This window comes from Equus caballus, chromosome 2, assembly GCF_041296265.1.
Source record: "Equus caballus isolate H_3958 breed thoroughbred chromosome 2, TB-T2T, whole genome shotgun sequence".
In the NCBI taxonomy this organism is placed as follows: domain Eukaryota; kingdom Metazoa; phylum Chordata; class Mammalia; order Perissodactyla; family Equidae; genus Equus; species Equus caballus.
Genome location: NC_091685.1, coordinates 11,328,918 through 11,343,236, shown reverse-complemented (window position 1 = coordinate 11,343,236; position 14,319 = coordinate 11,328,918). Strand labels below are relative to the sequence as shown.

The 14,319-nt window shown below is 40.3% G+C and overlaps 1 protein-coding gene across 1 annotated transcript in view; it reads right to left on the bottom strand.

Annotated features, from left to right (window-relative positions):
* CYP4X1 (cytochrome P450 family 4 subfamily X member 1) overlaps window positions 1–8,080 on the bottom strand; it is a 38,452-nt gene extending 30,372 nt beyond the window's left edge. The window contains exon 1 of the mRNA XM_001493475.6: window positions 7,657–8,080. Within this exon, the coding sequence (XP_001493525.3) occupies window positions 7,657–7,833 (177 nt within the window). The 5' untranslated portion in view covers window positions 7,834–8,080. The remainder of the gene's footprint in view (window positions 1–7,656) is intronic.
* Between the last annotated feature and the right edge of the window lie 6,239 nt (window positions 8,081–14,319).

The window sequence follows — 14,319 nt, the reverse complement described above, 5'->3', positions numbered from 1 at the left end:
GAACTAAGTCCTGAGGACTTGGAAATAGGTAAACTAAGTGAAAATGAGTTCAGAGTAGCTATCATCAAAAAACTCAATGAGGTAAAGGTAAATATAGAGAAATAAGTCAATGAGTTCTGGAGTTACTTCACAAAAGAGATTGAAACTATAAAGAAGAATCAATCAGAAATACTAGAGATGAAAAATACAACAGATCAGATAAAACAGAATATGCATTCCCTGAATGCACGTGTAGATACCATAGAGGGCAAATTAGCATAATCGAAGATAGACAGGCTGAATGGCTCCAGACAGAGGAAGAAAGAGAATTAACAATTTTTAAAAAGAAAAAGAAAATCTCCAAGAAATAGTGTATTCAATGAGGAAATCCAATTTAAGAATTATTGGAATCCCTGAGGGTGTGGAAAGGAAAATGGAACAGAAAGAGTGCTTGAAGAAATAATAGAAGAAAATTTCCCAAATCTAGGGATTGAGGGAGAAATGTGTATGGAGGAAGCTTTCAGATATCCTAGATTTGTCAATGTAAAAAGACCTACTGCAAGGCATATAGTAGTACAAATGGCAAAAATGAATGACAAAGAAAAAATACTCAGGGCAGCAAGGCAGAAGAAAATAACCTACAAAGGAACTTCTATCAGACTTTCAGCGGATTTCTCCACAGAAACTTTACAAGCTAGGAGAGAATGGAATGACATATTCAAAACTTTACAGGATGAAAATCTTCAGCCAAGAATACTCTATCTAGCAAAAATATCCTTCAGATATGAGGGAGAAATTAAATATTTTCCAGACAAACAAAAGCTAAGGGACTTTGTAACCAAAAGACCTCCACTACAAGAAATCCTCAAGAAGGCTTTCATACCTGAAAAAAGAAAAAAAGGGAGAAAGGGGTCACAAATCACAGAGTAGGGAGACAAACAGATAGAATCAGAATAAGATAACAAATATTCAACTATAGCATTAGGATAAAGGGAAGGAAACCACCAAAGCAAAGACGATCTTATCACTCTAACCACAAACTCACAACACGAGTTGGAAGAAGAGATGAAGAGAATAATTTAGGAGGGGAAGAGCAAAGGGACTAAATCAGTCTAGGTCAAGTAAATAAGAGACCACCAGAAAATGGACTATATTATACACGAGATTCTGAATACAAACTTCAGGGTAGCCACTAAACTAAAAAACAGAACAGAGACACAAAACATAAATAAGGGGAAATCTAAGAAACCCAGCATAAGGAATTGCAGAAGTCAATGGGTAGGCTAAAACACACAGGACGAGAAACAAAGGAAAAACAGGAAAACCAGATAATGAGCAACAGAATGACAGCATTAAGCCCTCATGCATCAATACTCACCCTCAACGTAAACGGATTGAACTCTCCAATAAAAAGACACGGAGTGCCAAAATGGATTAAAGAACAAGATGCAACAATTTGTTGCCTCCAGGAAACACACCTCAGCCCCAAGAACAAACACAGGCTCTGAGTGAAGAAGTGGAAGACAATACTCAAAGCTAATAGCAAACAAAAGAAAGCCGGTGTCACAATACTTATATCAGACAAAACAGATTTCAAAATAAGGCAGGTAAAGAGAGACACAGAGGGACATTATATAATGATCAAAGGGACACTTCATCAAGAAGAAATAATGCTTATAAATATCTATGCACCCAACACAGGAGCACCAAAGTTCATAAAGCAACTAAAAGAAGACATTAAAAAGAACACAATAATAGCATAGGATCTCAACACCACAACACATCAATGGACAGATCATCCAGACAGAAAACCAACAAGGAAACAGTGGAGCTAAACGAAAAGCTAAAACAATTGAAGTTAATAGACATATATAGAACACTTCATCCAAAAACAGCAGAATACACATTCTTCTCAAGTGTGCATGGAACATTCTCAAGGATAAACCATATGTTGGGAAACAAGGCAAGACTGTACAAATCTAAAAAAATTGAAATAATAAGCATTTTCTCCCATCATAATGCTATAAAGCTAGAAATTAATTACAAGAAAAAAGCTGAGAAAGGCACAAGGATGTGGAGACTAAACAATATGCTATTGAACAAGCAATAGATCATTGAAGAAATTAAAGAAGAAATCAAAAAATACCTGGAGACAAATGAAAATGATAACATGCCATACCAACTCATATGGGATACAGCAAAAGCTGTATTAAGAGGGAAATTCATCGTAATACAACACATCTTAATAAACAAGAAAAATCCCAAATAAGCAATCTTAAACTACACCTAACTGAATTAGAGAAAGAAGAACAAACAAAGTCCAAAGTCAACAGAAGGAGAGAAATAATAAAAATCAGAGCAGAAATAAATGCTATTGAAACAAAAAAGGCAGTAGAAAGGATCAATGAAACAAAGAGCTGGTTCTTTGAGAAGATAAATAAAATTGACAAACCCCTAGCAAGACTCAGAAAGAAAAAAAGAGAGACAGCTTAAATAAACAAAATCAGAAATGAAAGAGGAGAAATAAAAACAGACTCCACAGAAATACAACAGATTATAAGAGAATACTGTGAAAAACTATATGCCAACAAAATGGATAACCTAGAGGAAATGGATAAATTCTTAGACTCCTATAATCTCCCAAAGCTCTCTCAAGAAGAAGCAGAGAATTTGAACAGACCATTCACAAGGAAAGAGATTGAAACAGCAATGAAAAGCATCCCAAAGAATAAAACCCCAGGCCCAGATGGCTTTCATGGGGAATTCTGCCAAACTTTCAGAGAGGATTTAATACCTATCCTTTTCAAGCTATTCCAAAAAATTAGGGAGGATGGAACACCTCCTAGCACATTCTGTGAGGCCAACATCACACTGATACCAAAGCCTGACAGGGACAGCACAAAAAAAGAGAACTACAGGCCAATATCACTGATGAACATAAACGCAAAAATTCTAAACAAAATTTTGGCAACCTGAATTCAGCAATTCATCAAAAGGATCATACATCATGATCAAGTGGGATTCATACCAGGGACAGAGGGATGGTTCAACATCCGCAAATCAATCAACGTGATACACCACATCAACAAACTGAGGAATAAAAACCACATGATCATCTCAATAGATGCAGAGAAGGCATTTGACAAGATCCAACAGCCATTTATGATAAAAACTCTGAACAAAATGGGCATAGAAGGAAACTACCTCAACATAATAAAGGCCATATACGACAAACCCATAGCCAACATCATTCTCAATGGGAAAAAACTGAGCGCCATCCCCCTGAGAACGGGAACGACACAAGGATGCCCTCTATCACCACTCTTATTTAACATAGTACTGGAGGTCCTGGCCAGAGCAATCAGGCAAGAAAAAGGAATAAAAGGAATCCAAATAGGGAGGGAAGAAGTGAAACTCTCGCTGTTTGCAGACAACATGATCTTATATATAGAAAACCCCAAAGAATCCATCGGAAAACTGCTAGAAGTAATCAACAACTACAGCAAAGTTTCAGGGTATAAAATCAATTTGCATAAATCAGTAGCATTTCTATACTCCAGTAATGAACCAACAGAAAAAGAACTCAAGAATACAATACCATTCACAATCGCAACAAAAAGAATAAAATACCTTGGGGTAAATTTAACTAAGGAAGTGAAGGACCTATATAATGAAAATTACAAGGCCTTTCTGAGAGAATTGGATGACGACATAAGGAGATGGAAAGACATTCCATGTACATGGATTGGAAGAATAAACATAGCTAAAATGTCCATTCTACCTAAAGCAATCTACAGATTCAACACCATCCCAATCAGAATCCCAATGGCATTCTTTACAGAATTAGAACAAAGAATCCTAAAATTCATATGGGGCAACAAAAGACCCCGAATTGCTAAAGCAATCCTGAGAAAAAAGAACAAAACGGGAGGCATCACAATCCCTGACTTCAAAACATACTACAAAGCTACAGTAATCAAAACAGCATGGTACTGGTACAAAAACAGGTGCACAGATCAATGAAACAAAATTGAAAGCCCAGAAATAAAACCACACATCTATGGACAGCTTATCTTTGACAAAGGAGCTGAGGGCATACAATGGAGAAAAGAAAGTCTTTTCAACAAATGGTGCTGGGAAAACTGGAAAGCCACATGTAAAAGAATGAAAATTGACCATTCTTTTTCACCATTCACCAAAATAAACTCAAAATGGATTAAAGACCTAAAGGTGAGAACTGAAACCATAAGGCTTCTGGAAGAAAACGTAGGCAGTACACTCTTTGACATCAGTATTAAAAGGATCTTTTCGGACACCATGCCTTCTCAGAGAAGGGAAACAATAGAAAGAATAAACAAATGGGACTTCACAGATTAAAGAGCTTTTTCAAGGCAAATGAAAACAGGATTGAAACAAAAAAACAACCCACTAACTGGGAAAAAATATTTGCAAGTCATATATCTGACAAAGGCTTAATATCCTTAATATATAAAGAACTCTCGCAACTCAATCACAAAACATCAAACAACCCAATCAAAAAATGGGCTGGAGACATGAACAGACATTTCTCCAAAGAAGATATACTGATGGCCAATAGGCACATGAAAAGATGCTCATCATCACTGATCATCAGGGAAATGCAAATCAAAACTACACTAAGATATCACCTTACACCCGTTAGAATGACAAAAATATCTAAAACTAATAGCAACAAATGGTGGAGAGGTTGTGGAGAAAAAGGAACCCTCATACACTGCTGGTGGCAATGCAAACTGGTGCAGCCACTATGGAAAACAGTATGGAGATTCCTCAAAAAACTAAAAATAGAACTACCATACGATCCAGCCATCCCACTACTGGGTATTTATCCAAAGAGCCTGAAGTCAGCAATCCCAAAAGTCCTGTGCACCCCAATGTTTATTGCAGCACTGTTTACAATAGCCAAGACGTGGAAGCAACCTAAGTGCCCAGCAACAGACGAATGGATAAAGATGTGGTACATATATACAATAGAATACTACTCAGCTGCAAAACAGAACAAAATCATTCCATTTGCAATAACATGGATGGACCTTGAGAGAATTATGTTAAGTGAAATAAGCCAGCAAGAGAAAGATAATCTGTGTATGACTCCACTCATATGAGGAATTTAAAACTATGGACCAAGAACAGTTTAGTGGCTACCAGGGGAAAGGTGGGGTGGGGGGTGGGCACAAAGGGTGAAGTGGTGCACCTACAACATGACTGACAAACATTAATGTACAATTGAAATTTCACAAGATTGTAACCTATCAATAACTCAATAAAAAAAACTGAGAAAAAAAATTAAAAATAGAACTACCATATGATCCAGCAATTCCATTTCTGGGTGTATATCCAAAAGAATTGAAAGGAGGGTCTCAAAGAGATACTGAACACCTATGTTAACAACAGCTAAAATGTGGAAACAACCAAGTGTCCATCGATGGATGAAGGGATAAACAAAATGTGGTATGTACACTCAACGGAATATTATTCAGCCTTAAAAAGGAAGGAAATTCTAACATATGCTACAATATAGATGAAGCTTGAGGACATAATGCTAAGTGAAATAATCTAGCCACAAAAAGATAAACACTATACGACTCCACTTATACGAGATACTTAGAGTAGTCAAAATCATAGAGACAGAAAATAGAATGATAGTTACCAGGGGCTGAGGAGAGGCGGAAACGGGGAGTTATTGTTTAATGGTATAGAGTTTCAGTTTCACAAGATGAAAAGAGTTATGGAGTTGGATGACATTGATGATTGCACAACATTACGAATGCATTTAATATCACTGAACAGTACACTTTTAAAAATAGTTAATATGATAAATTTTATGTTGTGTATATTTTACCACGATAAAACTGTTGGAAAAAATCAGAAAGGTATCAGAACTTTCAACAGTTATCCTGAAAGCTAGAAGACAATGGAACAATGTCTTCGAAACTCTGTGAGAAAATTTCTTCCAAAGTGTAATTCTACACCCAGCCAAAGTATCATTCCAGTTCAAAATTATGATAAAGACATTTACAGCCATTCAAGAGCTCAAAAAACGCACCTGACACTCCTTCATTCCTTCTCAAGAAGCTACCCATAGAAATGATTAAATAAATCAAGAACAAAAGAGGACAGAGTATCCAGGAGACAGGAGATGTGACACAGGACAGCACAACATCCATACACCAGGCCTACAGAGCAGCCAGTCCAGATGAGAACAGGAGGAGAAGTCTCCAGGAGCAATGACTCCAGAAAAGCATATGGACGGACAGACTGTTTGATGTGCTTGAATATTTGGAAATATCATTGAGATGTGATTGACAGATCTATTAAAGCATTTGGGAAACAACAATAGTGATAGATATTGAAAAACTAAGCATGTGAGAAAAGGAGGAAGTTAACAACACCATGGGAGAGAAAAGCCCTATGAGAATAGGAACAAAATCAACCATTAAGTCGGTGGCGAATATCATTTACATAATCAAAATATAAAGACTAGTTTTTCTATTTAACAAAAAAATACAATATAACTATATGGGGGCAGTAAAAGATGCAGTGTAAATGATTACTCATCATAAGGTAGTTAATAGATGGATATCCAAAATTATTAAATTAAGAAATGCAACACAGTAATAACATTTTACAAGTAAGGATTTAAATAAACAGATGAAAGACTTGAAAGTGGCTGCCTTAGGAAAGAGGAGTAGGAGTGGGGGAGCCAAAGGACTCTGCAGTAGGATTCTGCTAGGGACACCCTCCCCACCCCACCCCACCCACCCTTTAGGATTCTGCTCAGCCTTTCACAGACTTTCTTTCCTCCCCTAGGTAGAGATACGTACGTCCCTCCAAGGTTCGCTTGTCCCTGGGCCTCTGTCAAAGCGCTCATGACCCTGTATTTTCATCTTCTCTCTGTGGTCTACCTACACCTCTGACTTGGGCGCCTTGAGAGCAGGCACCTATCTCCTCTTTGTAACCCAAGCACCTATCACACACCTGCCACTCAAAGTTGGCAGAATGAATAAAACAAGGAATCAGGGGTGGGAACGGACTTAGAGAACTGGAGAGACCAAAAGGTAAGGGTCTCCTTCTATTTTACAATTTCATTTAGTCGATATTTTTTTAGTGATTGGCTGGGGCTGCACCCTACTTCACGAGACTCTTAAGAAAAGAAGTTAATTTTCTCTGGCTGGAAGGGACTAAGGGTGGCAACTACTGCATCCAATTTTGCATATTTTCTGCAATTAATAAGTGTTATTCAGGATAACATACCATTTTTTTAGCAATATATGTGGAAGGTTTTTTAAAATGCAATATAAATAAATACAAATGCGGTATAAATAAAATGCATTTATATACAAGAGATTGGTGAAGCAATTGGACACAGACCTGAGTTACACCACGTTCTCTTTTTCTGTTTTGTCTCTTTAAATAGCCCCCTCCCAGCTCCCCAAAATTCCTCTCTAGTGGCTCCAGGGTGTTTCCGTTTCCCAGTAGGGCTGTGAGGGAAAGTCTGGTGTAATGAAAAGATGCCCAGAGCCACGCGCTGGGCCAGAGAGGTTTGTGCAGGACGGGAGAATGGGAGGAAGGGAAAGAAGCAGCCGCCTCTGCTCACCCGGTTTCCAGCATCCTCCTTCTCCCCTCCCTTCTATCTACCTTTTGGTGCCCGTAGAACCAGTGGGTGGGGGGCGCGGGGAAGGGGCGCAGGTCTCGCAGCAGCCGCTGCCTCCGCAGGTACAGCTTGATGGCCTGCAGCAGCCCGAGGGCCAGGCAGAACACGAAAGCCAGGTAAAAGGGCCGCGCCCAGCGCGTCGCTAGCCAGGAGGACTCCATCGCCGTGCGCCGCGCGGATTGCCGGCAGTCTCTGGGGCGGGGGGAGAGGGTGAGCTTTCTCGAGCCCCGCGCTTGGGGAGGGTCACCTCTCCCACCGCGTCTCTGTGGCCTGCGGGAAGCTCCTTTCTTCCCTGGGAAGGAGGAAGAGCGGTGGGTGGGGCAGCTCGGGCTTGGCCAGAGGAGGCGCGAGTTCCCGGATTTCTAAGCCTTTATCAATTGATGCAAACCTTCATTCAGGACTTCTTATACCCTCCTGGAGTGTCATACAGTTTTCAGTCATGGGAGGTCTGAAATTAGGTTTTGAAATAATGCCATGGCTGAAGTCATTGTTTTTCTTTTTTTTGCCACAAATAGTAAACGGCTATGCAAAAAGCTTTCTTTCCCACTGTGACATTCTATCAAAACCCACAGGGGTGTGGGGGCTGGTGGTAGGCGTTTATGATCTTTGTACTCACAGAACGTGGCCTATCCAGTGCTGTGCTGGTAATTGTTTTACAAGTGGTTCTCATTCTGATTTCTAACGTTTGCCAATGTCCACCATGTTCCATTTCAAGCTGCTAACAGAGGACACTGAACACTGGATTGGGGAGAGACATGAAATAGCGTACCATTATCTAGCATTTCCACCAGGCATGCAATCAGCGCCCGCTACATAATTTGTGGATCCCAGTGCAAAATGAGAATGTGGAGCTCCTTGTTAAAAATGTATTAACAGTTTGGAGATGATGACAGCAGGGCATTCAACAGAGCATGTAACCTTCTGAATTCAGGGCCCTGCGTGACTGCTTAGGTCCCACGCCCATGGAGCCAGGCCTGGATATGAGAGACATAAACAACCTCAAGAGCACAGGCTGTAGTAAAATAACTAGAAAGCAGTGAGTTTTTAGTATTTATTACCTAGCAGGTAGCGAACCAGGATCCAACAACCTGACTTCCCGAGCTCCTAGCGCCACTCCCAGCCTTCTTCATAGACATTGCCCTCAGTTCATTCATTCATTCACTCACCCATTCATTTATGCTAAGACAAGCACATGTCAGGTGCTGGATTTACAGCCCTGAACAATAACCCCAGTCTCTGCCACAGCTCCCTGTTCTCCCTGTCACTGTCCCTCACTCCTCAAGCCGCCACCCCAGTCTCTGGAGCCAGGTGTCATTTGGCAGGTGAATGGTTAAGACAGACTCCAGTGATGATGTCTTCATCTGGACCAAATACTGGCCCCTTAAATGTTCCATTGTGCACCACACCTGAAGTGTGTCAGCTCCTTCTTCCCAAGAGCTTCCTACCTCCTGCCTACCTCCATCCCTCAACCAGAAGTTGTTATTCAACAGTGTCTCAGAATCTTCTGGTTTATACAATCTCTTCTGGGTAACTCATGGCATTTTCATTTTCCAGATTCTCCTTGTGTGCCCTGCTCCTTCCACAAATCGTGATGGGTGTATGGTGGCCCTCATATGACCGCGTGATAGTGATCAGGCCAAAGACTTCAGATCCGTGCTCTGCCCTCAGGATCCCGGCTAGTCTCAGCTTCGTGAGATCTAGTCTCGTCTGGTCCCTTTGTGCTGACTGACAAATAGCAGGGTGTGGTGGGTGAACTTCTAGTTAGTTCTCTCAGCAGGGCCAGGGCCTGGGGATGCCTTAGTTGACCCAGTCCTGCCCAGGCTCTTGCTGAAGGTGTTAATCCCTCTGAGACCTGGCTAGTCCATCAACTGCCTTCCACGTCCTTCCTTGGAAAACAAAGGAACTCTGACTTTCTGCACTATACCCAGGACCTAGGAGAGGCTCGAGGCGCCAGCTCCAGCCTTCTCTCTGCTTCACTGCCATTGTCACTCTGCTTCCTCCCAGAGTGAAGCAAGGCAAAGTCCCCTGCGCTCTCAGCTGTTCCCTCCATCGATCCAAACCCCACTCCCAGGATTTTAGCCTAGAGGGGAATCATCGGATTTTCTCCTGATCACTGGCTTCCTAGCCTCTGCCGCTTTTTGCCCTAGTCCCCCAGGCTGGAAGAGGTGGGCTTTTCCCACCTCCACTTCATGCAGTAGGAACTTCCCTTATGATGCTGCTTCTGTGCTCTTACCCCTCGTTGAGAGCGAAGATCTGCAGCCTACTCCAACAGGACACGCTAATGGGAGATTCGGGAATTTCGAAAGTTAGCTATTCTGGCCAAAGACTGGCTTTCAATGCTTGTTGCAACTCAAAACTCCCATTTGGGGGACCAAGAGCAGGGCATCAGTCCTTTCCTCCTTTCGGCATTCCTGTGCAATTGTCCACTGAATTGAATTTCCTTGGCTGCAGTATAGGACAGGGGACACTGAAAAAGCCCCAGCAACATAGATAATGATGCCTGGTAGGCCCAGGTAAGGAGTTCGGACTTTTCCTAAGGCCACGGGCATCCCCTGAAGGGATTTAAGATGGAAAGTGACATGGTTAGATAGATCACTCTGACAGCTATTTGAAAGATAAGAATAGCAAACAAATATTTATTGTGTGCCTAAGTGGCATTCTAAAGTGATTTACATGTAGTAACATTTAAGCCTCATAATAAACATTTGAGGTAGATATTACCATTATCCCCATTTTACATATATGGAAACTGAGACACAGAGAAACTATGCAATTTGCCCAAGGACATCAGAGGGTAAGAAGTGGGATCAGAATTTGAATCCACGCAGTCTTGGGAATCCATGTCCCAGGATCTTAACATTTATGAAAAATTACAGGGGGTGGGGGTGTAAGACTGGAACTAGGAGACCAGTTCTAATGGGATTGCAATATTCAGATAAGATGCAGTGGTGGCCTGGAAGTCAGTTGTAACCGTAGGACGAGTTGTTGAAATGATAGATATAGAAGCCAAAATAAAGTGGGTTGAGAAGTGATCAGGATGGCAACTAATCGAAACTGTGGAGAAAGTATTAACAACTCTGAAAAGTTTGGCTATGAAGAAGAAAGAGAATTAGGATGCTACCCAGAAGGGGATTTGAGAATAGAAGACAAGCTTTCTCTGTCTCCTTCTCTCTGTCTCTCTCCCTCTCTCACCCTCTCTCTCCGGTTCCTAGAAGAGTGAGAGAGGTTGAGATCCATAGTGCCGTCACTAGCCTTGAACTAGAAGGAAGAAAGGAAGCTTGGAGCAGATGTAGAGTTTCACATTTTGTGGTATTTCAAACCATAACAGAGAATAGCACAAAATGTAAATTCCATAAAATTCCATTAAAATATCTCTGGATCATAGATAGTTTTGAATTATATTAATATCACTCAATTTTACAATCTCAAGATCCAGTCTCTATCTCCTTTTTTTTAATAAATGTACCAACTCAAAATAGTTGAATTTAAGAGTACATTGGAGTCATCTGGCCAAGAGCATATTTGCATAATATCGAGTTAAATACATTGCTATTCTCAATAGCAAATTAAACAAATGCCTTCAGCAGGCCCTCACATTTGTTTGAATTGGGTGCAACTCAAAAAATAATAATTTTATTTGAGCATCATATAAGTAACATAAGTAGAGGGCATAATAGCGTCTGCCAAACTAGACTCTCATCTGGAATAATAAGAATATCAAAATACTCTTGAGCCCATACTGCATGCCAGGCACTTTCCATGCACTAGCTCCATCCTCCCAGGTGCCTTACCATCCCCACTTTACAGATAAACAAGCTAAAGCCTAAAGAAGCCCCGGATCTTGACCTACGTCTGTCTTCTGTGTCACATGGTACCTCCAAGGTACCATGTCATAAGACACCTCCCCTGTCAGTTCTTCTCATTACACAAACACATAGAGTGAGTCATAAATTTAGCAAAATTTTCTAATATTAACCCACATTTATTATTGACTAAATATTAACATTTTTACCCTGGTAAGAAATAAAAGGAAAAATCAGCCTGAATTATACATTTTGAAGAGTTCAATATTACCAAACTCAGATCATTTATTTCTAAGTCTTTTTCCACATGACTACTATTCATATTTCCCTCTGTTACTTAAATTCCTGGCACTTAGCAGAGTTACCTACTCCAACTAGAATGAATTCTGGATCTTACTCACAATTAGAAAAATATCCCCAAGTCCCTATATTCTTGTAAAACAGGACCCAAACTCCTCTATGGACAATAAAATTTAAGGGCTTATTTTTCTATATGCAAATACCACATAACTTTATTAATAAAATGGTATCCATTTTGATTAACCAAAAAACTATATAAAAAATATGGAAACTTAAAACTTTAAAGAAAAACTTGAGAAAGTGTAAAAAGACAATGTTTTGCCTTTATAAGCATATATATAAAGTTTTAATAAACTTAAAATATTCTTTGTAATTTGACATTATCAAAATTATAAACAACTGTTACTACTTCCATTTTTTTCAATTGCTTGAGCTTCCATGATTAATAGCACTGACTCTGTTAATCATGGTTATCCAATTGTGTTACTTAAATAGCTTTTAATTTTTAATATGGAGAAAGACATTTTACTATAGAGACAAAAATGAGAATACACAAAATAAAATTAATGAAGAACCTATTTTGCAAAACTTGCATGTATGTTCTATTTATGATAATGATCTCAGCATATTTGCAGAAGTATTAATTTTTTCAGTTTCATTTTTAATGATTTTATTCAAAGCATTAATTGTGTTGGTAATACTTCTGATGGGTCACTTGACTTTTTTTTTGCAAGCTTTATATTTTTTACAATAGATTTTCATCCACTTGAAATAATTAGGTTGGAGGAAGAAATGCAAGTATGTCAGCATCTGTAGTTTAGTTCTTGAAATATGATCATTGCTAAGTAATCACTCTGTCAATTGCATAACAAAAATGATGCTTTATAACCTTTTTGCCTAAAAATCTGCTCAAAGTTGGGAGCATGTTATCTGGGTCTCAGCCAGTAGGAAAACAAGGCAAGAGAAGAAACCAGCCCTTCTGCCTGTCCTGCCTTAAACCTTCCCTAGGATGAGAAATCACCGAGCCAGGAAATGGGAGCCAGAAAGAAGGGATGTAGATTAATGTCTCCAAAAATTCTCCTACTTTGTGTTGGATCTTACAAATCAAACCGCTGACCAGGTTCCTGCAAGGCTGCTTCTGTGGATGGAATGTAACTCCTGGACTCACATGGTCCTTAAGCAAGTGGCAAACTCTCTAAGCCTCAGTTTCCCCAACTGTAAAAAATAGGAGTGACAATAGCACCTACCACCGTCAGTTATTGTGAGAATTAAATGAGGTAATGATTGCATAACACTGAGCACTGTGCTGGAGCAGTGAATGCACACACATTTTTAAATATTGTAATTATCAGAGAAACAAGGTCTCCAGCCAGGGGGACCCAGGGAAGTGAAGTAAAGGGCATGTCATTCAGCCACTCAGTCATTACACAAATATATATTAAACAAATAATATGTATACTACACAAACACATTCCATCAATAAACACATACGCAAAGAGCTGGAGAGGCTGTCATGCAGCTTACTATCCTCCATGTATTTCCACCTAGTGAATGTTTACTAAGTGAATGAATTAGCCACAGTGGAAGCCTCTTCTTAAACGCTTTAATCCCTGCATTTCCAGACACTCTGAATGAACTGGCTACACCAGCCCACCACTGAGGAAAGGGTGGAGTGGCCTTTCCCCTACAAGGAAGCTGTGAAAGAAGGTACTAGACTGTGCTGTGAAAGAAACATAGCCAAAACCTTTCCAACAGAAAGAAAGGTGTTCAAATGTGCAGACGAAGTTAAGCAACAAGTTTAAATAAAGGACTTTAATTATTTTTTGTTACAGACAAAGGGACTGACTTTGAAGACAAATGGACTTTTAGACTCTTTTGTAGTTTTTAAAAAATCCACACCTGGAACACAAGGAAGTGGAAATAATAAGGGCTTCCAGAAATGTGTCACTTTCAGAAACATTCTCTTGCTTGATCCTCCCAACCACTCTGTGAAATGTAGGGCAACATGAGATTCACCTCACAGATAAGGGCACAGAGACACAGAGCGCTGAGCCAAATGCAAAAGCAAGACTAACTCCAGGTCCTGGGTCCCAGCTTGTGCTCTTGGCAGCTGTTGCGAAGGGCCTGGCGTATATATTGTTTCACATTTGTGCCAGCCCTTTCTCCCAGGATTTTCTCAGAACTGGCTGGAAGGCATGCGTGAGCTGCCAAGGAAGCAGGCTGTAGGGAAAGAGAGAGTAGAGGCCAGGCTTGAATGGGCTGAGCTGGGGAATCAGGAAAAATGCAGTGTCTGGGATAGGGGCTAAGTTCCACAAGTCAGAGAGACCCACCTGAGGATGTCCAAAGGATACTAAAATCTGGGCCCAGATGAGGAAGTCATGGTGTGGATCAAGACCCAGTGCAGAGTGTTGGGGCGCAGTCATGAGGATAGATCTAAATCCCCCAGATTGCAGGGTGGATAGACATCCTACCCCCATGGTCTAGAGGCCCTTCCTTAGCTTGTAATTTGAGTCAGAGTGGAAGCCCCTCGGTCAATTCTCTTTA